Source organism: Oryzias latipes, chromosome 24 (assembly GCF_002234675.1).
Source record: "Oryzias latipes chromosome 24, ASM223467v1".
NCBI lineage: Eukaryota > Metazoa > Chordata > Actinopteri > Beloniformes > Adrianichthyidae > Oryzias > Oryzias latipes.
Genome location: NC_019882.2, coordinates 8420850 through 8447380, shown reverse-complemented (window position 1 = coordinate 8447380; position 26531 = coordinate 8420850). Strand labels below are relative to the sequence as shown.

General features: G+C 38.6%; 1 protein-coding gene across 4 annotated transcripts in view; it reads left to right on the top strand.

Annotated features, from left to right (window-relative positions):
* Window positions 1-22448, top strand: part of stxbp5 (syntaxin binding protein 5) — a 107614-nt gene extending 85166 nt beyond the window's left edge. The window contains exons 13-27 of one of the 4 annotated variants that reach the window (XM_011491630.3): window positions 533-600; window positions 1347-1387; window positions 1698-1918; window positions 6739-6911; window positions 7209-7334; window positions 7847-7998; window positions 10881-10943; window positions 11839-11892; window positions 13891-13941; window positions 14584-14865; window positions 16114-16477; window positions 17716-17881; window positions 18008-18119; window positions 18208-18428; window positions 19980-22448. In XM_011491630.3, the coding sequence (XP_011489932.1) occupies window positions 533-600; window positions 1347-1387; window positions 1698-1918; window positions 6739-6911; window positions 7209-7334; window positions 7847-7998; window positions 10881-10943; window positions 11839-11892; window positions 13891-13941; window positions 14584-14865; window positions 16114-16477; window positions 17716-17881; window positions 18008-18119; window positions 18208-18428; window positions 19980-20021 (2136 nt within the window). In that variant the 3' untranslated portion in view covers window positions 20022-22448. The remainder of the gene's footprint in view (window positions 1-532; window positions 601-1346; window positions 1388-1697; window positions 1919-6738; window positions 6912-7208; window positions 7335-7846; window positions 7999-10880; window positions 10944-11838; window positions 11893-13890; window positions 13942-14583; window positions 14866-16113; window positions 16478-17715; window positions 17882-18007; window positions 18120-18207; window positions 18429-19979) is intronic. The other 3 variants (XM_011491631.3, XM_020714430.2, XM_011491632.3) reach the window with 3 other exon arrangements.
* Window positions 22449-26531: the final 4083 nt, after the last annotated feature.

Genomic DNA, 26531 nt, shown 5'->3' with positions numbered 1-26531 from the left:
GGCGAAATAGCACCACTGGTGCTGCATCTGTTCCATGAAATAATTTTGTCCTTCTGCCCGAATCCTCCGTTGGTTTGTGTGCACCTCCTTTCCCTTCTCATTCCTTTTTCTTCTCCCTGTATCATTCCAGACAGACCCCCTGCTCTTTTAGCCATTATGCATGTTATGTTCCTCTTTCTTGTCGCCGTGTTATGACTTCTGTTGCAAATGTCAGCACCCTCTCCTCCTTCCTCCTTTCCCCTCTTTTTCTTTTTTTGTTATTCTAAAGCCAGACTGAGCTGCAGGGGGTCATTCTCATATAAAGATCACTATGAGTCATGCCAGTGACCTTTTTTAAGTGTCAGTGTTCTCGGAGCCCAATCCCGACAAATAGACTCACCGAGGTAGAAACGCACTCAGCGAGGTGCATACTCTGTCATTTTAAGAGACAACGAGAATATACACACATGTAATCACAAATCTGATTTTAATGACAGCTTTTTATTGGCAGATCTTCTCTGTAAGCTCACTAATGTGACTCCTGTCTTACCAGGAATGGCCTGTGAGTGGTGGAAACTGGGGTCAAGGCACACTAAGTTACCCAGAGATCATCATAACCGGGTGAGTCCATCCAGAATTTCATTACCGTCATTCCTCTGCAGTTGATTTCACTTCCATCGCTCGGCCATCAAATTTCAGACACTTTGTTTTTGTTTCAGGCCATTATGCATTCTGGTCATGAACATTTAGCTCATTTCTGAGGTTTATTGTCCTGCACTAAGTTGACAACAAGGAGAAAAGGGACATCCTCACCTTTGCTATAAATGTGATGAACGACCTCCCAAAAAATGTTGAGTGAAAACAACTCATGCAAATATCCATTTAATTATTTATTCCTATTCAGCCACTTAGTCTTTGTGCTGTAAAAGGTCATTTTTTATATCACAAATTCAACATTTTTTTGAAATTGAGGTAAAAATGTTACATTGCTCAGCTGTGATCATTTAAAAATCATATTTTTAATTTGTTCATTAGGATTTACACCATTTTTTGTTTAATCTCTGCCTATTCATGATTTGAATAAAGAAATACGTAGAAATGCAATTTAAGCCTTTCCTCAAATGCCTCCCATCATGAAAAAAAGCTTCAAAAAACAAGTTAAAAAACACCCAAAACACACAATTGTTAATAAAGTGGGTCTTTAAATCTCAACACTATTGCACAAATAGATTTCCTCGTGTAAAAGAAGCAAAACAATTGGGCCTTAAATTTTAACAACGCCATGCCCCCCAATTCTTGATCAAATGTAAGTTTGATGAACTTTTTTCAGAATTATGAAAAAATGTTTCTTTTCTTTGCATTCATAGGCATGCTGATGGAACTGTGAAGTTCTGGGATGCCTCTGCAAGTAAGTTACGCACACAAGGTTTCTTTTATTGTTCTTTTTTTCACTGACTTTGTACAGTTGAACTGTGAAAAGAAACACACACAAAAATACAACACGAAAAAAAGGATCTCTGCTTTGTCTGCGGGTCAATGTGTATTTTCACTGTCATGTTTTTTTTTTTTTTTTTTATATATACACTTTGCTGCCAGGATAATTGAAGTGTTTAAAAAATGAAATATGTATTTATTTCTTTATTTTTTACCCAGGAATTTTTTTAATTCTCTGTTAATCTCCATAACAACCTCACTTTTTCCTGTCCTTTTCCTCCTAGTAATGCTCCAGGTGCTCTATAAGCTAAAAACAGCTAAGGTATTTGACAGGAACCGGTCCAAAGAAGACAAGGGCAGCACCGAGGTGTCAGACGAGGACCCTTTTGCCATTCAGATTATGGCTTGGTGTCCTGAGAGCCGGATGCTTTGTGTCGCCGGGGTGTCAGCTAACGTTATCGTCTACCGCTTCAGCAAGCTGGAAGTAACCACTGAGGTTGTGCAGGTGGGTTTGGCTTTAACTGCTTTGTCCAAATTTCATGTAAAAAGTAAAAAAAAAGGAGAAAAAAAGTTCTACCTTATTCTGCAATGTTGAGTTTTGTGCAAAAACACACACACAAAGTCGGAGGCTGGATGGTTGTCATGCCAACAGACGGGGCTGTTAGGAAGACAGACTAACATTATGTTTTGCCTGGACAACAGTCTAAGTAGGAAAAGGTAAAGTTTTGACTCTTTTGTTTGAGTAAATTGCACAGATTTCTATATTTTTATCTTGTCTGCATCCCATACTAAGGCAGGCATAATTCTGCATGCATTTAGGAATAAAATAGCGGAATTTTCTGTGTGGATAGTAAAAAGTCATTCACAAATTTATCTTACAACTAAAATAACCAAACTTAATATATAGATTTTTTATTTATCATTGTTCTTAAAATCTTGTTGTTAAAGTTTGCATAGTTTAGATAAAAGCTCATCGGCGGTACACCAAAACATACATTTATGATGTAATTTGGGTCTGTGCATGGGTAGGATGGACACCGGTGCATATGGCACTTTGGTGAATTAAAGGGAACGCCATCCAAACGTTACTACCAAATCCAGGTCCCTGATTGGTCAAAGTTCGACCTGGTTTAACTTGCAACGTATGTTCAATGGTCGCATGTTTTCTATGTAGAGCACGAAAACGGTCGTAATAACTTGCAGATAGCTACACATGAACATGAGAGTTCTGACTGCAAAAGACTTTTCATTGGAATTGGCTGCTTAAACACACACTACAGAGAGCGCTTGAACGTAGCTAAACGTTAAAAATGTTTGACAGATTATCCTACCCATGCCTTTAAATGAAAAGGGATATATGACCATCCAATAAGATTCCTCCTGACTGGCAACAGTGGTTGCCAAAGAAACAATGACTCAGACAGACTTAGTCCAATCACTTTATACTGATGACATCTGGCTCCAATGTGGCGACATCCATACCATAAAAAAATGTCGTCTGAACTGACTTCATTTCGTTGGAGCCAGAAGGAAGCAATTTTCCACGGGTGACATCACACTCACTCAGTCCAGTTGTCTTATACAGTCAATGGTTCCCACAGTCGCAAGACTTTGTTTGGGAATTGTTCCGTTTAAGAAAAAACTGATATCCTTTTCATCCTAAGACTTCATGTTTACTAACGTAAAAAAAAAAAACCAACATCATCAATCTTGACTATAAAAGACACATCACAATTCCAAAATTCTCAGTTTCTCAGAAATTCTTGTAAGAAAACTGCGACTTCGCATTTAGATATGTAAGTGCAACAGTTATTTAATTAAATATCCAGAATGTTGGTCAATGATGGGAAGAAAAACAATACAATATGTGCATAAGTGCAAAAGAAAGCATCATTTTGATGTTGTGTGTGGATGTAAAGATGGATTATTCCAGTTAGAACTGAGTCTTTGACGTGTCATCATCCTGCAAATCAAAGCAATGCAAGAAATGAAAGATATTTTAGATTAAAATGTGACTTGGTTCAAAAAATTTTATTTTGAATTTTTGAGCTCCGTCATTTCAAACACCATCATACTTGCTCTCAAAGATAATTAGTTCCTTTAATGGTAGGTCCATTTATGGGAATAAAGAGTTACATGTGAGTAAGCTCACAGTTGCTGGTTCAAACGAAGCAGAAATGTATTGATGCGTCCAGAACTCCTGCTGCTGAGAGTTTAACAGGCAGCCAAAGTTATACTTGTTCTTTATTTGAAAGCCCAGCGTCACTTTCTTGCCTGAGAAGCTCTGGCGGCGATGCACCTGTCTGCATGGAGATCACCTGTCAATTACAGTGTGTGGGCAGAGCTGCGATGTGTCTGGCTGAGGCTTTTTTGGATCCCAGCTCAGTTTTGTCCTGAATATATAAGCTTCAAAAGATAATCATGAATTTTTCAACAGTGTTGCAGTTTAAGCACTTTCCAGATAAAAGCAATTTCTTTTGATGTCTTTGACCAGTGACAACCACCAATAGATGGGGGTTTGAGTCGTTTTTTTTTCTCTCCTCCTGAATGTGGAAGTGCGTTTCAGAATTTCAGATTAGGAGACCTTGTCAGGAGACCTTGCAGGAGTGAAGGAAAAATGAGGATGGAGATGGGTTGGAGAGAAAATCTGAACACATGCACAGATCCCTCCTCAAGCCCACATGTCAGCGGGGCAAATGAAAGTGACAGAATGCAAAAGGCAGGATTTTTTTTTTTTGACCATTGTGTGACAGTTTAAAGGTGATGAAGGTGGTGGCTGCAAAGGGGCCCTTGGGAAGGATTAGGAAGGAATGGAGCATTTTAGTAAAAGATGCCCTTTTTGCTGCAGATCCGCCTACATAGTTTCATGCACACATGACAAATCCATACAGAATGAAGGCATAGTCATTAATATTTTTTTCTCTTTTTCTCCTACTCTGTTTAACATACTCATTTCTTTGTTTTTGTAAATTGTTGGTGATCTTTTTGAATTAGCTGTTCTACTAAATCACAAACCATCAATAAAAACTCCTTAAACACAGATAAAAAAAAAATTTCAATAAACTTGAAAAGGCATACTGTAAAAACTGAATATTAAAAATGTTTTATTTCAATGGAAAAATGTCTAGCAAGAAAGTTTCAAAAGCAAGATACTCTTAGTAAAAAAGAAAAAAAAAAGAAAAAACATCTTAGTAGTTAGACTTTTTTTTCTTAAAATAAAAAATCTTGATAAAATTAATTTTCTTACCCCATTGGTAGATTTTTGCTAAAAGAAATATTTTCATATTTTAAGAACGTTTATTATGTTTTTGCAGTGTAGGAACTGTACTTATTTTTTCACATGAAAGCTGACCAATGTTAAAGTTCAGCTCAGGAAGAATAAAGATAAAATTTCAGATAGAAATATTTATTCTCAATTTATTTCTGAGCTGCAGACCTTACATCAAGACCATGTCTAATAGCCTTTTATTATCTCAAACAAACGGTGAGACTCAAAGGTCTCATGTTCAGATGGTATTTAGAGATGCTGATTTAGGACTACAGTGACAGTCTGCTTCTAAAAAAAGAATGAGAAAACTGTGGTTCATTCAGAACACTGCTGCCACGGTTTAACCAGTGTGGGAGAAAAAATCCCATCTTTCCTGTTTCAAAGATCCATCATTGGCTACCAGTCACATGTAGAGTCGACAGGTGTTAGCCATCTGCAAAAGTACCAGTGCTTTTCACAGTTTTAGCCAAAAGTTGAATTATATAAAATATATTTCCCTCCCTGGCCTGCTAAGCAGATACAGCACATTATGACTAGCGTATCATGTCTCAATGTCAGCATAGACGGCCCAAAACTTTACCCAAATGGCAACAGGATTTCCTTTTTTGTTATACATCCTGTGTGTGCAGTGTCTTGGGTGACCCACATCAAGCAATAAAATGCAGTTTATCTTATCCTTTACTGCAGAATAAATCAACTTCTCTGCATTTCCTTGCAAACTGCTCTATCGTTGGAATGCTTGCTAATCTAATCTGTTGGTTATCTTGAAGTGATAGTTAATTGATGGGATAAAGTGGCTCCTACACCTACTTGCAGTTGGGTGGGTGGAGGGTGAAAGGAATACAATTGGAATCAGTTAATGTGTAAAAACTGTAAATTAGTTTGGTTTTAATTGGTAGAAACATGTCAATGTCATCTGCATAATAGTTGAGACTAATTATATATACTTTTTTAGCATCAACTCATAAAGATTGAACCAAGAAAACATGTAGAACTTCATATCATGTCTTGCATATATTTAACATCAAGTGCATTACGCAGAATGAAAATGCTGCTTGCTCTATAACACCACTGCTTTGAAAATCTTTTTTGGTCTTTTTATCATGTCCTAGTGGCATATTTCTGATAATAGAAGAGATAATTGTTGTGAATCTGGACCAGCTGGAAAAAAACATTTGAAAAAACGCAGTTTGTGACGTAGAAAATACAGTAGATGGTCCACAAGCTCCCTTCTCCGACCTTTCAGCAAGGGTAAATGGTAAATGGCGTATACTTATATAGCGCCTTTCTTCCTACAAGGACAAAGCGCTTTACAGTCACAGACCCATTCACCCAGTCACACACACATTCACACACACATTCATACACTGGCGGCGGCTCCGCTGCCGAACACAGGCGCCCGCCTACCACCAGAGGCAAGGTGGGGTTCAGTGCCCAAGGACACTTCGACTCATGGGCGTGCAAGGCGGGAATCGAACCTGCAATCTTACGATCATGGGTCGACCGCCCCACCGCTGCACCACGGCCGCCCATCAGCAAGGGGGAGGGGAAGGGGGCAGGGTTGATCCACGCGAATGGTCTTGTCCTAAACTCATATATGAATTTGTAATGAATTACTGCTGCTCTGCAGAAACGGTCCCAGAAAATGACATGATTTTGGCTAAAAGCTGTATAAACATGATTAAATGTCGACTGTGAACGCTTTGAAATTAGATTAAAAGAGAATGGGAGTGGGACTGTACACCCTTGTCAAAGACCCCAAGATGGATCTGTGAGGCACTCCGCTGCTCAGTGTGTATGCAGTTCAGGAATACTGATCCTACTGGACAGACAAAATACTTTTTAAAGATAAAACTGGAAATATATTAACTGTGACTGTGACAAAGCTTTTTTCTTCTGCATCGAAAGCAGCTTAAAGGTCAAAAGCTACAGCAAGTCTGCCAAAGTTTGTAGTTGAAACAATTTATTAGGAACTCAAGAACTGTCTGTGGTTTACCAGACTGGAACACATTTATAAATATTTATATAAATATCTGTCCATTCTTATGTGTTTGCAGCTACTAGAGGTGCGAATGCAGTCTGAGCTGAACGAAACAGACTCTCCAGATGGCGGGGGTGAGCCGACATCAGCACATCATACCCCCGGTGCCAGCCCTCACACAAGCGGCCCGCCTTCACAGCCTTCCACCAGCAGCAACAACTCTGATGGAGGCAACATGCCCTGCCTCAAGTATGAAAGACGCGCCGGCACACAGAAGCACTTTTCATGAACTCGTAAAAGCACAAGTGTTTGTGCACACCCTCATACACACAAAAGTCATGTTTTTTGCCTCAAGCACACTTGCACAAACAAAGTCAGTGCCTGAAGCGTCTGCAGGCAAAACCTCCTCATCATCCCTCTGCAGCCACTCATACCAGACCCTCGACAAACATGTGATTCACAGCTGCACCACTTATCATTCTCTCTTTCCTCTCTTCGGTCCCATTCATTACTCCTCTTTGTTGCTTTTTGTCTCCTTGCCTGCAGAGTGCGCAGCACTCCTTTAAAGCAGTCTGCAGGTTACCAGGTAGATTTGGTGGTCCAGTTAGTGTGGGTGAGTGGAGAGCCTCCTCAGCAGATCTCAAGTCTGGCACTCAATTCCACCTACGGCCTGTAAGTGCACACATTTACATCTTAGTGAAGGCTATGGCCAACTAAATGTTGATTTATGTTAGAATTATTTTACTCCTGCATAATTCCGTCCTGGTGTTGGTAAAGGTTTAAATGCCACAGCAATCCCAGGAGGTTTTGGAGACGGTTCACCAATAGAAGGGTATTTTAAGGCATAATTGCACAGAGTTTTTCTCAATCCCTTAAATAGTGAAAGTTGCCAAATCTGTAGGAAAAGGTTATAAGTAAGTCATTGTTTTCTGTTCTTTACTTCTGTAAACACCCCTAAAGGAGGTGCTTTAAGGGTCTTACAGCTGTTTGAGGTACAGCGTAGGTCCATCAGACCCCTGACAGGTTGATTAACTATATCTTGAGCATCTGAAGTAAAGATAAACATGCAGAAGTGGTTTACAGGTAACAGACTTTATTGGAAAACCTTAATTGGATGTTTTGTGTCCGTTTGTCCCTGTTAAAAACAAAACAAAACTCCATCTTTTGCTTTCACTCCTTCCCAGAGTGGTGTTTGGCAACAGCAACGGTGTAGCAGTCGTGGACTACATCCAAAAGACGGTGGTCCTTAATTTGGGAACGGTCGAGCTTTACGGCTCCAATGACCCCTACCAGAGACAGCCACGGTCACCGAGAAAGTCACGACAGCCTTCAGGAGGTACGGAAGCAGAGAAAGGATAAAACAAGAAAGGGACCTGGCTGAAGACAAGATTGCGTCTGACATCATCGGCTCAAATCATGCATCTTACCGTAATCCTAACCACAACCCCAAAGTGTTCAGAATTGTAGAAAACCGTTTTAAAGCTTAAAACGGGGAAAAACCGTAACTGTTTTTTTCAAGCAATATGAGGGTACTTCCGATTCTAGACATTAATGTCTGCAGCCAGGTCCTCTTATAAAATATGGCAAAGAAACCAAACAAGTTTGAAAAAAAACCTACATATTATAATTAGGCATGGAAAATGGAAAGTTATAGTTTAACCCATAAGTGAAGCTGTAACAGAGATAAACTTTTAACCTCTTAAGACCTGAGCTAATATTTGAGCTAACCCTCTAAACATGTAGTCATCAGGCTCCAGTTACGCAGAATTAAGTACTGTAGTGATGTAACCCAAAATGTGATGTGCACGCGTGTGGACGTCGAGTTCTAAGACCTAGATGATACTGTTGGTTAGAAACTCCTCACTTTTTATGAAGAGTATTTAAGGACCCGGAAGTCATACCAGTCTATAGCCAAGGCTGAGGTCAACCAATTTTTTTTATTGGTATTATAACCCGCTTTTCCCTGTTCCCAGCGTTGATTATCGACACTGCCTGCAGTGTGACTCTGATTGGCTGTTACCAACGTAAACAACTAAGACCTACTACAATCCTCTTTTGTTCTATTTAGAAGTGTTTCCATTGGTCTATTAATTATAATTGCAGTTTTTAGCCATAATCAAAAAGCCTGTGTCATTATCTAGTTTATGCAGAGTGACAGGAGTTAATTAGAAATTTATAGAAAGTTGGCCTGTCCCCACTTCCCATCATCCACTCTACTGCTAGCTCACAACCCCAACCTAACATTAGCAGCACAACAAAAACTGGGGTTTTGAGCCAGATGCCAGCTCAGACAAGGAAAACTAAGACGTACATGGATCGATTAGTCAACAAGTGGATGCATCAGAATGGTGCGGAGCAGGGAGCTTGTGACATGCCAATTGTAGCTTCCACGTCACGGCTACAAGCTTTTTAAACAGCATTTTTTCATCTGCTCCTGAGTCCCAACAATTTGAATACTCAGAAATGCAATTTTAGACAAAATTTTCTTTATATATTATGTTCTTCATCATGAAAAAAATCACATTCCAGTAGCCAAAGAGTGACTGATGCTTCACCGTTATTGACAACAGTCAAGCATTAGTTAAAAGTTACTTCTTTCATATTTACTCAATACATTTCTAAATTGCCTTTTCACAATTCACGTCCTATGCTGTGACCAGCTGAGGTCAGAATATAAAAGCAGACACGATTGGAGGCAGAATAATAAGAAAAGTGAAGATTATCTATAATGCAATGTGTAGCATTAGATGTTTCTCTTCAACCTCCATTAAAAATGTATTTTTTTACAGCAGTCCATATTAAAGTCAGGCTCTCCACGCCATTTCAAAATGAATAACCTAAGAACAATTTTGGAGAGATGACCAGCGAATTTTAACCTTTATTGGATCCTTTTTGTCTCTGCAGACTCGACTCATTATTGCCACTGAAGCTCCAGGGTTCAAAGACCTCTGATTGAATCAGTGATTCAAATGTGCGAACGCTGCTACATCTCTGTTTTAGCAGGCTGACATATGACAGAGCACTCCTGCATCTCCAAGAGTTTACAGCGGCTCAAGGCTTTGATTGACTTTCCTGTATCAAAGTGTCTCTGTCTTCATCACTGCCTTTCAGTAACACACACACATTCTCCTGCCCTTTAAATAGCAGTGCATTCGCACATTAACAAAACCATGGCAGCATTTGTTCAGCACAGACATACTGCCACCGTGTGTCAGACGGCAGAGGTGCAGCTTCAATGAGGAAACTGACTGCATAGTCATGAAGTGGAGCTCATAGTTTTTGTTGAATGCATTGGTAAAGATGTGTGTGTAGAAGCTGAAAAATGACTTTTTAATTTGATGGCTTATGCAGAACTGTGCAAAGCAGCTATACACCAGACACAAAAATATTGTGTACTCACAAATGTGTAAATACACAAAGAGCATCTGGTGTCACTGGCTGGTGAGCAGTAGGCTGGCACCTGTCACAGATTGGCGACTCTGAGCTATAATCAGGCGTCCAGCTGTGCCTTTGTGCCATCAGGCACTGCTGTCTTCTTTGCCTTTTGCCTCCCAGGACAAAACCATGTACACTTGTGCACACACGCCATAAAAAGAAGAGCTAGTATTCCGACAGAGCAGGGCTAAACATCTAATGGAACATTGATTCATCCAGAAAGTCAAACACAGCCTTCCTTAAAGACCCTCTCTGGTAAAAACGTGTTTTTGGTGTTTTTAACATGTTCTTGTGGCATTTGTCTCATGATGGATAAGGAAAATGAAGCATTTCTGAGTTTTTTTAATTTATTTCTTTAATTATTGTGAACCAGTAGCAGACAAGAAACAGATCCATATGCATATTTGTTGGGTCCAAACTGTACAGCTGGATAACTCCAATATTGCTCGCCATTTTTGTCGCATCAGTCATGTTAGATTGCCGGTGTGTGGAGTTGTAAGCTAGCGGGCAAACATTTAAACAAATGGAGCTTTCTTAGCACCAATGGTCCCACCCACAACTCAAAAGCAAATTTCTAACAAACTCCTGCTGCTCTGCAGAAACTGCGTCCTAGAAAATGACACAAGATTTTTTATGTTCCCAAAAAAACTGTGTGATAATAATTAAAAGACATATTGGAACACAATAAAAACAGATCGAAAGATGATCGTAGTGGAACTTTAAATGTTTTCCACCTTTCTTTATAAATCTCAAAAAATTTTAATTGAAATTTCCTTTGTTTAGGTCTGTGCGATATAAACGAGGGCTCTGCCACTTCAGAGGACCGCTGCAAGTCTCCTACTTCAGGTACTGTAGCAGGTCTTCTGGAAAACACAACTTGAACAGCTATTATTCTTTGTTTAGATTGACACGCATGCATAAAAGAGGAATGGCAAAACCTTTTTTCTTTGTAGCATCATAAAATGTTGGCTTATCAAACTGGGAATTTAGTTTTTTCCATCCATTTTTTGTTTCAGTTTAATAAATATTAGTTTTGCTCTCACTCAGTATAAAAAAATAAATGAAAAAAAAAACACATTTCATATTTAACATTTAACATATTTAGTTATGTTAAATATTTTACTTTTCTACAGAAAAAAAAACAACCCTACAACATTTTTTATGTTTTGACTAATTTCTAAACATCCTTAAACTGCAAATTTGCATATTTTTGAAAACTGGCTCAGAATATTTATTAATTGATTTGGTTTGAATGTGTAGTTTTGAGAATCTTTGTTTTTGCACACGACAAAATAATAAACCACATTAATGTGAGTTTTCTGGTCAAAGTAACGACAAAGTGTTTCACGTTGGTTCTATGTTGCCGCTATTTTATCCCAAGGTGCTTAGCGAAAGATTCATCTCATTTGGCGATACTGGGTATTAGTAAAATGAAAATGAGGAGCCTTTTCAAAAGGTCAGGCTCAAATCAAATCTCAAAGTTTGCTTGCTGCAGGTATGATTGCAGCCTCAACCTTTTTTGTCTGGCACCACCAGACTGTAGTCTGGTGCGTCTTTGCATAATTGATGCAATGTGGAGAGATAAGGTGCTTCCAGAGACAGGAAAATATGCATCTTCCTTAATTACTTATGCAGTAGCACATGTTTTTTTTGTCCTTGTAGCTGATTGGAAGAAAATAAAGCTTATAGGAAAAAAAAAAGAAATCTAATTGTACGTTAACTGTACTTATATTCCCAATAGTGTTGATGTCAAACACCAATCTACATCAGTTCTACAATGGAGGTGGTAGAGGAGGTAAGGTAATCTGTGTAGTTAAGACAAAAAGCATCGTCCAGATTGGTCCTCTTTATTTTTTTAGTTAATATTCTTATGATTTTGTGTCCCTCTGTGTGTCGCTCACGTTTATAGTCATGGGAAGAAAAAGACTGGAGGATAAAAAGCCAGTGTAGTTGAAGGTTAGCCTCTGTTCCACACTTTTGCACTCTCAGTGTGTGTAATCTATCAATCCAGTACTTTTATTTTTGAGAAAGATGTTTTTAACAAAAATTGCAATTGAATTTGGAGAAGTCAAAGTTGTTGGAGCAGAGGAAAACCTAAAAGGAGAAAGGGACTGAAGCTATTTGGAAAAAAAAGAAAAAATCATAGTTGTCTGAAACATAGAATGCATGCTACTTGTATGTAGCATGACTGTCGGATATGTTCTTGTATGGAATATGCTTTGATATGATTGTCCACAGTTTGGAAAGATGGTCCATCTGTCAAACTACGTCTTTGTCACCTCGAAGACGACACAACCATCTATAAACTGCTACCACTAAATAAGTCTAAACCAATAAAATAAGCAGAAATTAACACAATATTACATCAGTTAAATCACTTTTGTTGATAAATTGGAACTCGATGATCACATGGTTCAAACTTATGTGAACGTTTTTTATTGGCTGTATTTTTATTTGACTCTAATTTCAAAATATAGAAGGGACAGCAAATATATCATGCATAACTGAAAAAAACGTCTCCTGAATTGCCCCCGTCTTGTGCTTGCATCTATTAGCATAAAACAGCAAAACCGTTTAGTGAATTCTGGGAAATATCTTGTATCCGAGCAGCTGATCCTGCTCAGATACATTTGAATTTTCTGTCAAACCAGTTTTTTTTTGTTTTTTTTTTTAAACATTCCTTCTATACATGTTTGTATGGGGCTTTTAAAATAGGTGGCATGGTGGTGATACCACCATGGTTTGGGATTTGTTTTGTTGCAAAAAAACTGTTGTAGTAAAATGTATTTTCTTAATACTTTCTAATTGTCAATGTAAATGTGCTGATATCCCATTGTAAGAGGATTTTGGAAACTCAAGTGACCAAGAACCTTTTTTTTAATGCCTTGTGTCAAAATCGAATTATTAAAATATAAATATGAGTTTACTAACTTACGATTAATATGAGAGAGTAAATAAAAAAATGGAATGAAATTGAACTTTGTGGTGCAAAAATGACTTATGAATTATGGGAAATACTTGGTGAAATCAATGATGTTAAATAACTGTCGCACAGCAAGGTTTTAGTGATAGCTGTGTCCTCTGCAGGTTCCTATCAGAAGATGGGAGATTTGGACAAAGATTGCTCTATTTTGGTCATATATATAAATAAAAAAGAAACACAAATTTTAAAGTTTATTAAATGTTGAAAAGTTGCTAAATAAATAGTTCTCCTGTGGTTTGCGTGAACTTTTAAACCTCCTCTCATATTTACATCACTAAATGCATTCCTAATGTATTTTTTTTAAATCATCGTTCTCACTATTTTACCCTGCAGACAGAGAAAACTTTTCATACTTCCAAAACCTGATTTGAAAGCTGTTTCTTAGTGTATATATTCAAGCAGTAGCGTCCATCACCCCTTTTTCACCTTTTTCTTCCATCTGTGTCCCCACCTTTTTACCTCCATGTTCTTGATGCATGCTCCTTTTTTGGCATGAAGGTTTTTGAAGTGGCCCTGTGGCTCAGATGTGTCTTACGGTCCTCTCTTTCAGGGCATTGTGCGATCAGAGGCCACCTTCCGTTGTTTGTCACAGCATGCCTCGAAGATGCACAGGATTGTTTTTACAGTGTCTTTTCTGTGGCCGTTTTTGCTCAGTTTAAAAAAAAAAACGCTTCGTGTCTCTGTGTTACCTTCAAAGTCTGTCCTAGCTTTTGTGCACAGCCCTTGTCCAGTGCTCGCTACCTGGTTCTGCATGGCGCCCTGTGTTTAGCTTAGACATGTTTGTAAAGAGGGATGTTCTCTTTTTTCCAGCAAAGATGTCACGGAAATTAAGCTTGCCTACTGAGCTAAAGCCAGACTTGGGTAAGCCTTGACTTTGTGTCTCCAAATGGTTTTCTGTCAATTGTAGTCTTATTTTTTTTACCTCCCTTCAGCTGGACTCCGCCACATTCATTAGTCCAGTTTTATCCGGTTTCGTCTCAAAATTGGCAAGCTGTGCTTTTGTTCTCCGTGTTTGCATGTTTCTCAAGTAGCACCAATCTGAGCGAATCCCAACTGTTGCAGTTTCTGCTCAAATGGGTTTGGTTTTCAAATGCAATTCTGTGAGATCATTGGTGCTAAATTAATGTAGTAGATCTCATTGTGCTTTTTGCAACGTCTGCTGCTCTGCTTTTCTTTTCTCTGTCTGGTTGGTCGTTTTAAATCTATAAAGGCCTTTTCTTTCTTTCTTTCTTTTTTTTTCTAGCAGAATCATTGGCTGGATGGACCATTGATTGGTTTCAGTGCATCTAAATAAAAATGTTAACGTTTCACAAGAGGGGTCTGTGCGGTTGTTCCTGTCTCATTTATATTTTACCACACCTAAGTGCCATGTTGCTCATTGCTCTGATAATCCAATCCTTCAAATGTGGTGATGAATGATGATCTTAAAGGTTACCGTCTTCCATTTTGAGTTGCTTTATTTTTGTCTGCGGGTGCTTTACCTCTTTGTTTTTCTCGCTACTGTCCTCCTGTCCGTATGCCCGCCGCGGGGTGCCAACCCATTAGACCACCGAGACAACTCCTTCAGCCGCTCGCGCTCCTCCAGCGTCACCAGCATCGACAAGGAATCGCGGGAGGCCATCAGCCTTTTCTACTTCTGCGAGACATTTGCCCGGAAGGGGGACTCCACTTTGACCCCCTGTCTGTATGTGGGGACCTCCCTGGGAACTGTTCTGGTCCTGGTGCTCACATTACCACCTGCTGGGGAGCAGCGGCAACTGCAACCAGTTATCATTGCACCTGTAGGTGAGTATTGAAAGTTTAAGCTACATTGGTACCGGGCATTTGACACAGGTTGTTGAACTCGGGCTAAGCTTGAGGTGTTCACTCTAGACCGGGGTCTGCAACCTGAGGCTCTGGAGCCTCCATTGAACCTCTTTGACTATGAAGAAAAATGCTAAATATAAACAAAAAATAAAAGGTTTAAAGACAATTTGCTTGAATTAATTTAATTTTGTCATTTATATTTAGATTTTATACTGAAGAAATATTGGTAATAGTGTTTTTTTAATAAGTTTAGAGCATGTATTTTAACAATTGCATTTTACACAAACCTTGTCACTTTTAAATTCAATACTAAAAAGGAGAAAAATGATGAGTGTGCAAAAAAGTCATGATGAAAAATGCCATTTTCTTTGCCTTGGCTTTCTTGCATTTTTAATTCAAGCAAATGTGCCGCACCTAAAGGATCCTTTTAGACACACGGCATATTTTATTTTGAAATGAACTATGTGTTGCTGTCAAAAGTAAAAGAAGTTAAAATTGTCATACAAAAAAAGATTACATTTCTATTATTTTAAAAATAAATAAATGCTTAATGGTCTTAATGGCTCTTTTAGCATTAAAGCTTGCAGACTCCTGCACTGGACAAGCAGGGAGCGGCTTCTTTTTCTTTCTACTGTTTACTAGCGCATGTCTGCCACTTACAGTGGCTTGGTGCCAAATGTCAACGTGGTGCAAATCCTGCGATTTGGACACAAAAGGAAACTGTTCGGTTCATTGCTAGCCTCCTTGCAATGGCGGATATGTAGGACCATCATCTCAGGAGAGTGGCCTTGGTTTATCTTTATTTAAAAAACTTATGTTGTCATGCTCATGTTTGTGTTTGCCAGATAAACCAAATCCATATATCACTACCAAATCGGAGTCCCTGATTGGATCAAAGTTCGACTTGGTTTACCTTGCAAATTATTTTTAATGGCCACAAGTTTTGCACGTAGAGCCTGAAAACAGTCATAAAAACTTGGCTAGCTATGCGTGAACATGAGAGTTTTGAACACAGAAGCCCAAAATGCGCATTCACGCACGCTTTTACATAGACTTTTCATTGGATATGGTTGCTTGAACACTCATTGCAGAGGGCCGTATGAACGTAGCTTTAGAGGTTATTGGCATCATGAGAAAGGGTATTAAAAAAACAACAGCACTGTTGCATAAACATATTTTTTGCCTAAGAAAGTGTTATTATAAATAGATTTTTGTTGTTGTTGCCAGGAATGTTGGTGCGACTGAAGGGAAGTGTTTTACGGATGGCTCTCTTGGATTCCTCTGGCTCTCTGCTGCCTCCTTCCTTTGATCCTTGGTTTGAACCCAACGTCACCACAGACGGAGAGGAAAAGGTCCCCAAGCGCCGGCCTGTGTCCGTGTCCCCCTCCACCTCCCAGGACCTTAGTGAGAGCCAGTATGCCGTGGTTTGCTCAGAAAAACAGGCCAAAGTCGTTTCCCTGCCCTCCCAGACGTGCATCTACAAACACAACATCACAGAGACATCCTTCATCTTACGGGCAGATGTGGTGCAGATGACCCAAGGCGTGTGCCTGGCCTGTTTTTGTGCCAACGGCCACATCAAGACCCTCAGGTGAGCAAAGTGTCAGAATGCATAACATTTTCAGAGAGACTAGATTAGTAAAACTATTCTGGCCTTTTCTAGAATGACTCAAAAAAAATGGAACAGCAAACTATTGATGCAAATATCCGCAAAACCACATTGGCTTGAAAATTATCTTAATTTAGCATCTACTTCTAAGCAAGATTTGTTGATTTGTTGAAATTTCTTTAAAATCAAACTGCAGATGCCTTTGAACATAGTGTGTGGGTATGTAACAAAAAATATCAAGAGGGATTTTTAGTTTTTGAAAATGTAAAAAAAAAAATGTAAACCTTTGTTTACTTTTGTACAAAATACCTTCTAAAATTAACTTTGGCGTTTTATAAAAAAAAAAAAAAGTTTAGGACAACCCTATTTTTAAAGACCGGTGGGTGACTATCCTATCCTACTAATATCCAGCTTATCCTCATGGAATGGCGATGGGTAAACGGGGTTCATGTTCATTCGGCAGTAAAGTATGGTTCGGTACCGTATTTAAAACCAAAAATGATTGGCAAAAACGTTTCTGTCCTCACTAAAAGTATGACGTACAGTTTTCCTCCACTTATTCGCATTTCAACATTTGTGGTTTTACGTTGTCGCAGATTTCTTTTCAGTCACGTGACTCATTTGGTTCATCACAAAAGCTCAGACACTTCAAGACACTTGTTTTAGACCTTTGCGCCCGAGGAAGGTCCTGTGGGAATTTCTGAGGAAGGCGGGCAGGAATGAAGAGCACGCCAGCCCGTCGGCTGCCAACAGCTGGTTCCAGCGGTTCCTTAATCGCTATAACCAAAGTTTGTGCCCCTGCATGGAGAAATGGCGTCAACTCGTGGGGTTGGGGGCGTGGTTCTCCGTATTCGCGGGTGTCTCTGGTACCTAACCCCAGTGAATACAGGGGAAAGACTGTAAAATGGTATCACCAGCACCAGTCCAAATATTGCACAAAAGCAGGCGTCAATGGGAGACAGGCCACTGCTTGAAGAAATTCAGTTTGTAATAAGCCCTCTAGTGGTTACATGGTGAACTGACAAACTAACAAAAAGATTTTTTTTTTTTTTTTCACGTGAGCTTCAGTCAAAAAAGGGAAATGAGAAATCTCAAAGAAGACTTAGACCTTGTTTGGCAAACTATATAATGCAGCACCTCACTACACATAAACCTAAAATGCTTCATAATAATTATTAAGATGCTTCAAATTGATCACTTTTCTATCTCTCCTGTTCCAGTTTGCCGGGACTGAGACCGCTCCTGGATGTAAACTACCTACCGTTGACAGATATGCGGATAGCCAGAACATTCTGCTTCACCAACCTGGGTCAGGCTATGTACCTGTGTTCCCCAACTGAGATCCAGAGGATCACCTACAGTCAGGAAACCTGTGAAAACCTGCAGGTAAATCTGGGAAAGCCATATTAACCAATCGTGTTTGACATCTGCGGCTGTTTTTGGAAATGTAGGAGTCCAAATCTACCAAAGGAAGAAGTGTATAGCAGAGAAATGTGCATTGTGTTGTTTCAGGAGATGCTGGGTGAGCTTTTTACCCCGGTGGAGACACCAGAGGCACCAAATAGAGGTTTCTTCAAAGGCCTCTTTGGAGGAGGAGCACAGTCGCTAGACAGAGAGGAACTTTGTATGCCGCAGAACCAGTCTAGAAATTTGAAAATACAGGTGGAGGCACTATTCCATCCTCTTAATGCAGATATTTTTTCTTTGCTCAGTTGGTGAAATAGCAGCTGGAAAGGCATCACGAAGTCTGGCCCAGCACATCCCTGGCACGGGTGGTATTGAGGGCATGAAGGGGGCTGCCTCAGGTGTGGTTGGAGACCTGGCACGGGCCCGGATAGCACTGGATGAAAGAGGCCAGAAACTGGGCGAACTGGATGAGAGGACGGCTGCCATGATGACAAGCGCAGACTCTTTTTCCAAACACGCCCACGAGGTGAGAAAACCAGGAGAACGTAAGAGAGAAGGAGAACTTAAGTCTTTTTGAGAATCTGATGAAAAAATTGTCAGAACAAACAAGCCAGTGAGTCATTACCAAGTGAAAGTTTCAAAATAAGACAAGAATTTGCACTTAAGATAAATGTAGCACATGAACAGTTTTCAGTTTTGATTGATTGCTTTATTGGTGAAGAATCATGGCGTGGCTGATCAAAGTACCAAATGGCATCAAACAACTTTCCATTTTCCTGTCACATTGTTTTAAAAGAATGATTCATTTGTTCCATTGAATCACTAATAGGTAGGGGTACAACGGAACCCAAAACTCATGCTTCGGATCAATTTTCTGCCAAAAATATGCCTTAAAAACGAATGTTCTTTTTGACTTTGTAAATACAGCCTAAATAATCATAATTAAAAGACCACTGGGAATGCTTTGAAAGTATAGTTGGAGTGGGGCTTTAAATTCTTTCATTGTGTCTCCTGCTGCTATATAAAACCCCTCTGACTGAGGACAGCAGCATCTTTGACCTGCCACAGTGCCAGGACAGCTTACCAATGTTTTAGTAGAGCTAAGTTTTGGCGGTAGCTCCTCCCACACGCAGCGGGAGGGTCATGTTTATGAACACACTTTGTTTGGTGTGAACGCAGCAAGCCATTGTCATCGAATAGAAAGGCAAAGTACTCCCACACGATTAATTTAATAATGCGTGGGCAGGCAGGGCGATCCACGGTACATGCGTGTTCCAAACCTTGGCTATTGATCCATACAGATCACGGATCAGCTATGATCTGTTGTCCAACAAAATGAAGTCAATTCAGTCTCCATTTTTTTGTGATAGGGACGTTGGAACGTTAGAACCAGAAATGATCAATAAGCAGCGATTGGTCCGAGTTGGTCTGAGTCATCATTTCTATGGTAACCACCAAATCAGGAGGGAGCTTGTTAGAAGGCCACACCCCTACTACTTAAAATCAGGCTCAGGCGAGTCTGTCAAAAGCTGATCACAGACTTCCTCATCTGATTGGCCAGTTCATAATTTCAATTACTTACACTAAAGAAAAAATATCACAAAAAAGAAGTGAGGATTGGCAAGAAAATAAAAAAAAAAGATTGTTATTCTGACAAATATAATAAGCAAGTAATAGCTGTTTATTTCTCAATAGTTAATTTCTTGGAGCCAGCAGGTACTTTCTGTTTGGAATGCCATGGGGGAGAGGTCTCTCAGTCCAGGTCTCATATGCAGTCAATGCTCAGACCTCATAAGAGTCTAAAGTAATGGCTGAAATATTTGACTACCATCATTGAATTTATACAATTCAGGCTTAAGACTTGCATTTGAACCACTAGAGGGCACTACAGGACAATTAGTCAAAGTGTTGGGATTCTAATTTAACAGCTTTTTAGGGGGGGGAATTGGTAAAAATATTCCAAATGCAAAGGTTTATTTATTTTTTATTTCACAATACAACTGATTCAACTTTACACTGATCTAATTATAATGCAGAATATGCCATTTCCTCACACACTCATTTCTTCTGTTTGCAGATGATGCTGAAGTGCAAAGATAAAAAGTGGTACCAGTTCTGATTAGCGTTGGGGAGTAGTACAATTCTCTGGACTTCACTATTTAACTTCCATTTGCTCATGTGGACTTGCTGTGATTCCAAGCCATCTGTCTGTTCATCCATCTATCTCTCCGGGCCTTTTTCACTGAAACACGTGGGATTTTCTTCCCTAGCACAATGTTGAATACTGTTTTTACCTCAGACTGAAGGTGGAACTGAGGGGTACACAAAGGGTGAAGGATAACCTCAGACGAAACAAATAAATGGTGTCTTTCCTATACCTTCTTGTCTTTTTTTTTTGTGTTCTCTCTATTCAATCTCCTCTCTGAGGTTGCAGATTGGCCTGAGCACCTGGAGGTTCCTCGTTGTCATTTACCTAAAACAAAACCACACAAAAAAAAAAAAAAAAGTGTTTTACTGTTGTCTTTACTCTGTACTCACAGCTGGAAAAAAAAGTCACAAAGACTACAAAAGATGTATGAAATGTAAAAAGAAGAAAATATGACATGACTATTTATACGTAGATCTAATACATGTGCAATGCTGTATCTACTTGTAGACTTTTGTACTTGCGTGAGAAGTGCAAAAGACAGGGATAGCTCGTCGAGGAGATGGGAGCTGAAACATGGAGAGCCATTAGAAGCCCTCAGACAGTGAAGTCTCCTCTATGCAGAGAGTTTCCAGGATAATAGCATCTCACTTTCATGTATATTTTGTCATCTTGCTCAGTCTTTGAACCCTCCTCTCTGACAGGTGTTATTGATCTCTATGGGTGAGAGATTTCATTTGGCTTTGCTGATTTTTCGGATTTGTTTAAAAAACCTATTTTTCTAATGTGAAACATATTTAATTTTGTTTGGAAAAGAAAGTTATTTTGTGGCTGTTTGGTGTTTTTGAAAAGGGCTGGAATTCAAAAGGAAGGCAGAAATAATTAGATATATATACACACACACACACATATATATATCTCCATTAAGAAACAGAACACACATTCTTGCAAAATTGGTTTAATTCCAACAAGTCGAAAACAAAAAAGATTTTCCCATTTAGTTGTTTGTGCAGAAAGTTTTCACATGAATGAGATGTCATCCTTCAACTTTCTTTGTTGCAAAACTCCCAAATGTGGAGGATCCAGGGGTGGAGCTACAGGGGGCAGAGGGGGCCCGCTGCCCCACCAGCAAAAGCCCCTCCACCCGAATTTTTAATCGGTATTCATATCAATTATGACAAACATTAAGAACTCATAAATACAAACGTCTTTAAGCAGTGCAAATGGTTACAAAAATATGTAATTGAAATGGGTATATTTGATCTTTTCATTTATACTTCTCTTTTTGCCGCCCTTTAAAAGTCTTCTGCTTCCCCCCCCCATATATATAAACAGTTCTAGCTCCGCCACTGGGTGGATCCTCGTTGCTAATTGTACATAGGTAAATAGGTTGACAATCTTTGATCACATGGAAGGTGAAGATCGACGTTGCTTTAGCAACAATAGAGGAGAATGGCCATATTTTTCTGACGCCAAAGAGTTTTTTTTGCCCCCCCACCCCCACCCCCGTCGCTTCTTTTGTATTAACATCAGGCCATAAATCTGGGAAACCTAACAGCACCCGCTAATGTGTCTGTGTTCAAGGATCAGCAGGTTGCAATAGGAAGCCAAATATGGTGTACATTTGTAATAAAAGGTAACAACTCAATTAGTGTTCAATGTTCAAATTGGCTAAGCTGCTAGTTAATTACTGTTAAATGAAGCCAAACTCATTTGCGATACTTTCAAGCATTTCATTCATATGGGAGGGTGTGTTTGTGTGTCTATATGTGTGTCCTCTAAAGCTGTCCTAAAGTAGTTTAGGAGACATTCATGTTTTGTTGGAGTAGTTGTCTTTCCAGCCTTCTGCGTGTCCTCTTAGACTGCAGTGACTAAAATTATTCAATTTAAAAAAATTTCAACTTAATCGATTATTTTTTTACTTTCAGATTTTGTTTTTTTTCTTAATGTTTGGACTTTCAGCAGCAGTACACCTCAGACCTTCTGTGTTTAGTCAGTTGTGTAGTGTGGTGGTTGGTAGGTAGCTCTCTCCTAATGGCAAAGAGAGAAAAAAATCACAATTTATTTGGTATAATCTTCTTTTATCAATTATTGTGTATGTTTTTTTCTTTTTTTCCAGCATCTAACTTTTTTTCATCCATACTCTTCAGTATGCAGTATTATTGCCTGATATAATCCACACTCAGACAATGAGAGGGAGTCCTGTCTATTCACCGTATGTCATTCTCTGTCCACAGTTATCAGTGGGTTGCAGTATTTTTATCATTGTAGCCAACTTTCTTGTACAGTTTTATGCAACTTTCACATGGATGTTTATGACTCTGTCTGCCGATACACAAGATTTAGGAATTCTGTAGATAACTTACTGTGCAATGTAAAAATAAAAGTGGAAAAACTTTTTGTTTGTCTTCCGTTCTTTTAAAGCAGCTTACATTTAAGCATGTCCCTTTTTCTTTAGTGCACATTAAACTAAACCAGGGAGCTGCAACCTGCAGCTCTGGGATTATAAAGCAGATTTTCTTTTGTTGAACAAATTTAAGGATTTAAAGTGTGCCTAATGATCTGAAAAATAAAGTTATTTAGCTCTGATTTAATTTTAGTTTGTCCGATTTATGAATTTGTGCCAGAGATGCACCACAAATGGTCAAATTAACTTGTTTTAAATATTACTGCTAACATCACTACCTATTACTAAATTTGCTGCATTAAGGTGAGTGGCCCAGGGTGTCTTTTAATTTGAAAGGAAGTTGTGTAAACCTCTGTCAAAAGTTGAAAAAAATGTAATGTTTAATTTTTTTGTTTTCTTATGGTATTTTGTGGGTTGTTGATGGGGAGAAATTGACGAAAATGTCTTTTTAAGTGTTAAAGGTTGTAAACCCCTGAACTAAACACAAAGCAGAGAAGGTAAGATTTTATTTTATTTTTTATGCAACTTTTTTTGGTTTCTGTTTTTTTTTTCTTTTTTTTTTTTTGCTACATTTTTTTCCTGTTAAAGTACAATTAAAGTAGTAGAATGACAATTTTAATTTCTCTGTCACTTAAAATAAATACACCGCTTGGAAATGAACTTTGTTAATCAGCTTTTATTCTGAATTAATTTGTCTGAACAACCTTTTTGCTTGTCCAGTACTGGCATTACACAACATATCCTCAAAAGTAATATGTTAGTCATTTTTATAAAGTTGTTATCATAGAATCACTGCAATCTGTTGGCATAATCTATTTTGAACTGGATTGCATCATCAGTTGATATAAACAGAGCGTCAGTACATCTCAGAGCAGGGACTGATGGTACTTCCAGTGTTTATTTTTTATTGTTTCCTGTCTGATCCATTTTCCCTGACTCTGAATGTTCTGATCCATAAGTCACTTTATTTGCATAAGCAAACTTGAACTTGTTAGTTTTCAAAGAAACATTTTAGATTTTTGCACTAGAGGGCAGCAAAAGCACACGGGAGCCACAACTAGCAAGTTGCATAAAAATTCCTCAAAACCTGCTTGAAAATCTGTGACCTAAAGATTAATAGTAAACATATTTTTGGAGATAATGTTTAAAAGTATATAGGATATATCTTTATCTTTAAATAAGAATAGTCTTTATCCCTCAACATTGAGGGGAAAAAACGTATTTTTTAAGAAAGCTGTAGATCTGTGTTTCTATTGGAACATTTTTTTAATATACCTCAAGCATTTATTGCTTTGATTAGGAATTATGACATTTGTCTCTCAAATTATGACGCAAAGAGAGTGACCTCCTGAAAATCATCCCTTTGGGTTTTGTTTACATTGCTAAATATTTAATAAGCTGGAGCTTTTTTTTTTTTAAAGAGTAAATCTATTTTCTAAAAATGCAAATATGTTTTTCAATTTTCCAGAAACTGTAGTGTGGTCATTGCATAAAATGAATCTTTAGGTCCCTGTAGCTGCATAGATGAGCACAGATGGACCAACTGTGGCTCTTCCTTAATGTTCCCTGGCACAAATGATGAGAAAACACAAAAAAATGCATTAATTCTTAGCACCTAAATAACAGTAATGGCTTTTAAATTCTGACTAATGGAAGCAATAAGAAGACTATAAATGAAGGCAGTTATTAGCCCTGTTTTAAAGATGGCGTGCTGCATTCAAGGCACTGGAATGCATGAGAAAAATATACTTTTTTATCCACAATTCTGTAGAAAATACATAAAAAAATAACCAAGTTGCCCTTCTTGTATTTTTTAATTAAGGTAATTATCTTCATGATGACTTGAAATTAGAGGTACCACACAGAATTATCTTTTTTTTTAGGAGTGCATGTGTGTTTTCTCATCCAAGATGTCTGTAGTAGCTTGGATGTAGCTTGTAGCTTGGATGTCTGTGTGAGGTCAAGGGTGAGCAGAGGGGCAGACTTACACAAAGGGAAGAGAATGGCTTTGGCAAAGGGAAAACCTTGCTGTTTTGTACAATTTGGATGGAGCTGTGAAGAGAAGGTCAACAGGGAGAAATGTTTGTTGATGCATGCTGCTTGAGCTACTGACTCACTGAGGAATGGGACCAGACAATCGGACCCAGGCGTGCAGCTCAGCACATGACACGTCATTGTGGCTGTTGCTGTGGCGACAGGAAACATGAGCGACCTGAGCCGTGTCTGCACAGCAGGGATGGCACTGATACCCACACAGGCTGAAATGTTTGTCTCGAAAACTAGTTTTAAAAAAAAGTCTATCAGACGTTTTTCTTCTGTTTTAAATAAAACAAATAAAAAAGGACTAGTGGAATTTCGATTTTCTAAAAGATTTCCTAAAATAGCTTGTGATGTCCTGCCTTTTTAGTTTTAAGACTATATTTTCATGACTAAATCTTAACACTTGTATTTAGGTAATTACCCTCAATTAGAAATAATGTGTCTGAAATTAAGTGTTTTGCTCAAAGAATTAAGTATTTTTAAAAACATGCTTCAATTTACATTTTACTTTGAAGATGCTGTATGTTAGTTTTCTCTTATATCTGGTTTAATAATCTACATGAAATACTCTATCAAAGTCTAATCTTAACATGCATTTGGTCATTTTTGGTCAACCTCACAAGAAAAGCTCAAATTTCTGCTTTGCAGTGTTTAGCTTTTAAGCTAGATTTAGTTTACCCCTATTGAAGCTTAGTTTGGAAGCTTTTTGAAGAGGTTGGATCCTACTTGTGCCTTTTAAAGCTCTTTCTGAAATAATTTAAATCATTTTTTATGTTGTGCTTTAAAGAATTAATTCATCTATTTTTTTTTGTTTTTGAAAAATGTCCTTTTTAAATATTATAGTAACCTTTGAGCAGCTTATTGTCCAAACTGACCAGGACCATGTTTGGTTTGCTGAGCATCTAAAATGCAGCTCATCAAAATTACATGCATGTTTCCATTATATTGCCATGGAGCACACCAACATTTTAAGAGAGAATGAATCTTGACTTAAAAATCAGAGATAACTTAGTCAAGAATAAAATATTTTGTGGATTTTACCATTCTTAAAAATTTTCGTGTGTGGCTACACAAATCTGTTCTGAAGACGAGTTCCAAATTTGATGAGTTTGATGAGTTCAACACTTGTAGCAGAATGCAAGCATGTCTTTTTTTTTTACAATTGTGATAAGTCAGTCATAATTTGCATAGGAACAAAAACTAGCTGTACATATGCAGAATGTGACACATTTCAGCAAAATTCCCCATTTTATGTGTATTTGTGTGGAACATGTTGTGTTTTCATTCATGTTGTCAAACGGTAATGCAGCTAATGCACCTCAGGATTTCTTCATGCTTGATGGCATGTTTGCAGCCTTCTCCAATTGGGCGACATGTGTTCATGAAACTCTCATTTTCATCAAAAATTCTGCAGCAGCTGCCAGAGGGAGGCTGTGACAAGATTGTTTTCCTCCGCAGAAACTGGCAACTGCCCCTCATTATGGAATTATGGGTGTTTGCACACACTGCTGCTTTATGCTTCTCCTATTTGCTTGAATAGATCATGGCGGTCTAATTAACATGTCTTGCCAGTAAATAGGCCTCTTCTCCCACAATGGCAGATATAGAATAACTAGAATGAACTGAGACAGCTGCTCAGCAGACTGGAGCGCGAGCATGGAACATGGTCTGGGTTGCAAATGTTCTCTGTCGGGCACATTTCAATAAATAAGGTTCTATGGAAAACATGTTAGTGACTTGAGTTGATATTTCACATTTAAGCAGCATGTCTTTTTCCAGAGAGCAATGCCACTGCTGGAATTTTCACAGATCCAGATGCTTCATTCTTGAATTTTTAAATAAGAGCCTGGCAGCCGCTGGCGTTTCCAAGGCAACAGTCTGATTGGGGAAAGAGGATTTGAATGGTCCTGTCAGTGAGGGGAAAAAATGAGCGCCGGCACACAGATTCATTTTACCCTGTGAGAGTTCGTTAAATGTGGGTCAATCATAAGCCTCTATTAAGTTTTCACCCCAGTGAGGCGTATTCATTTGCATGT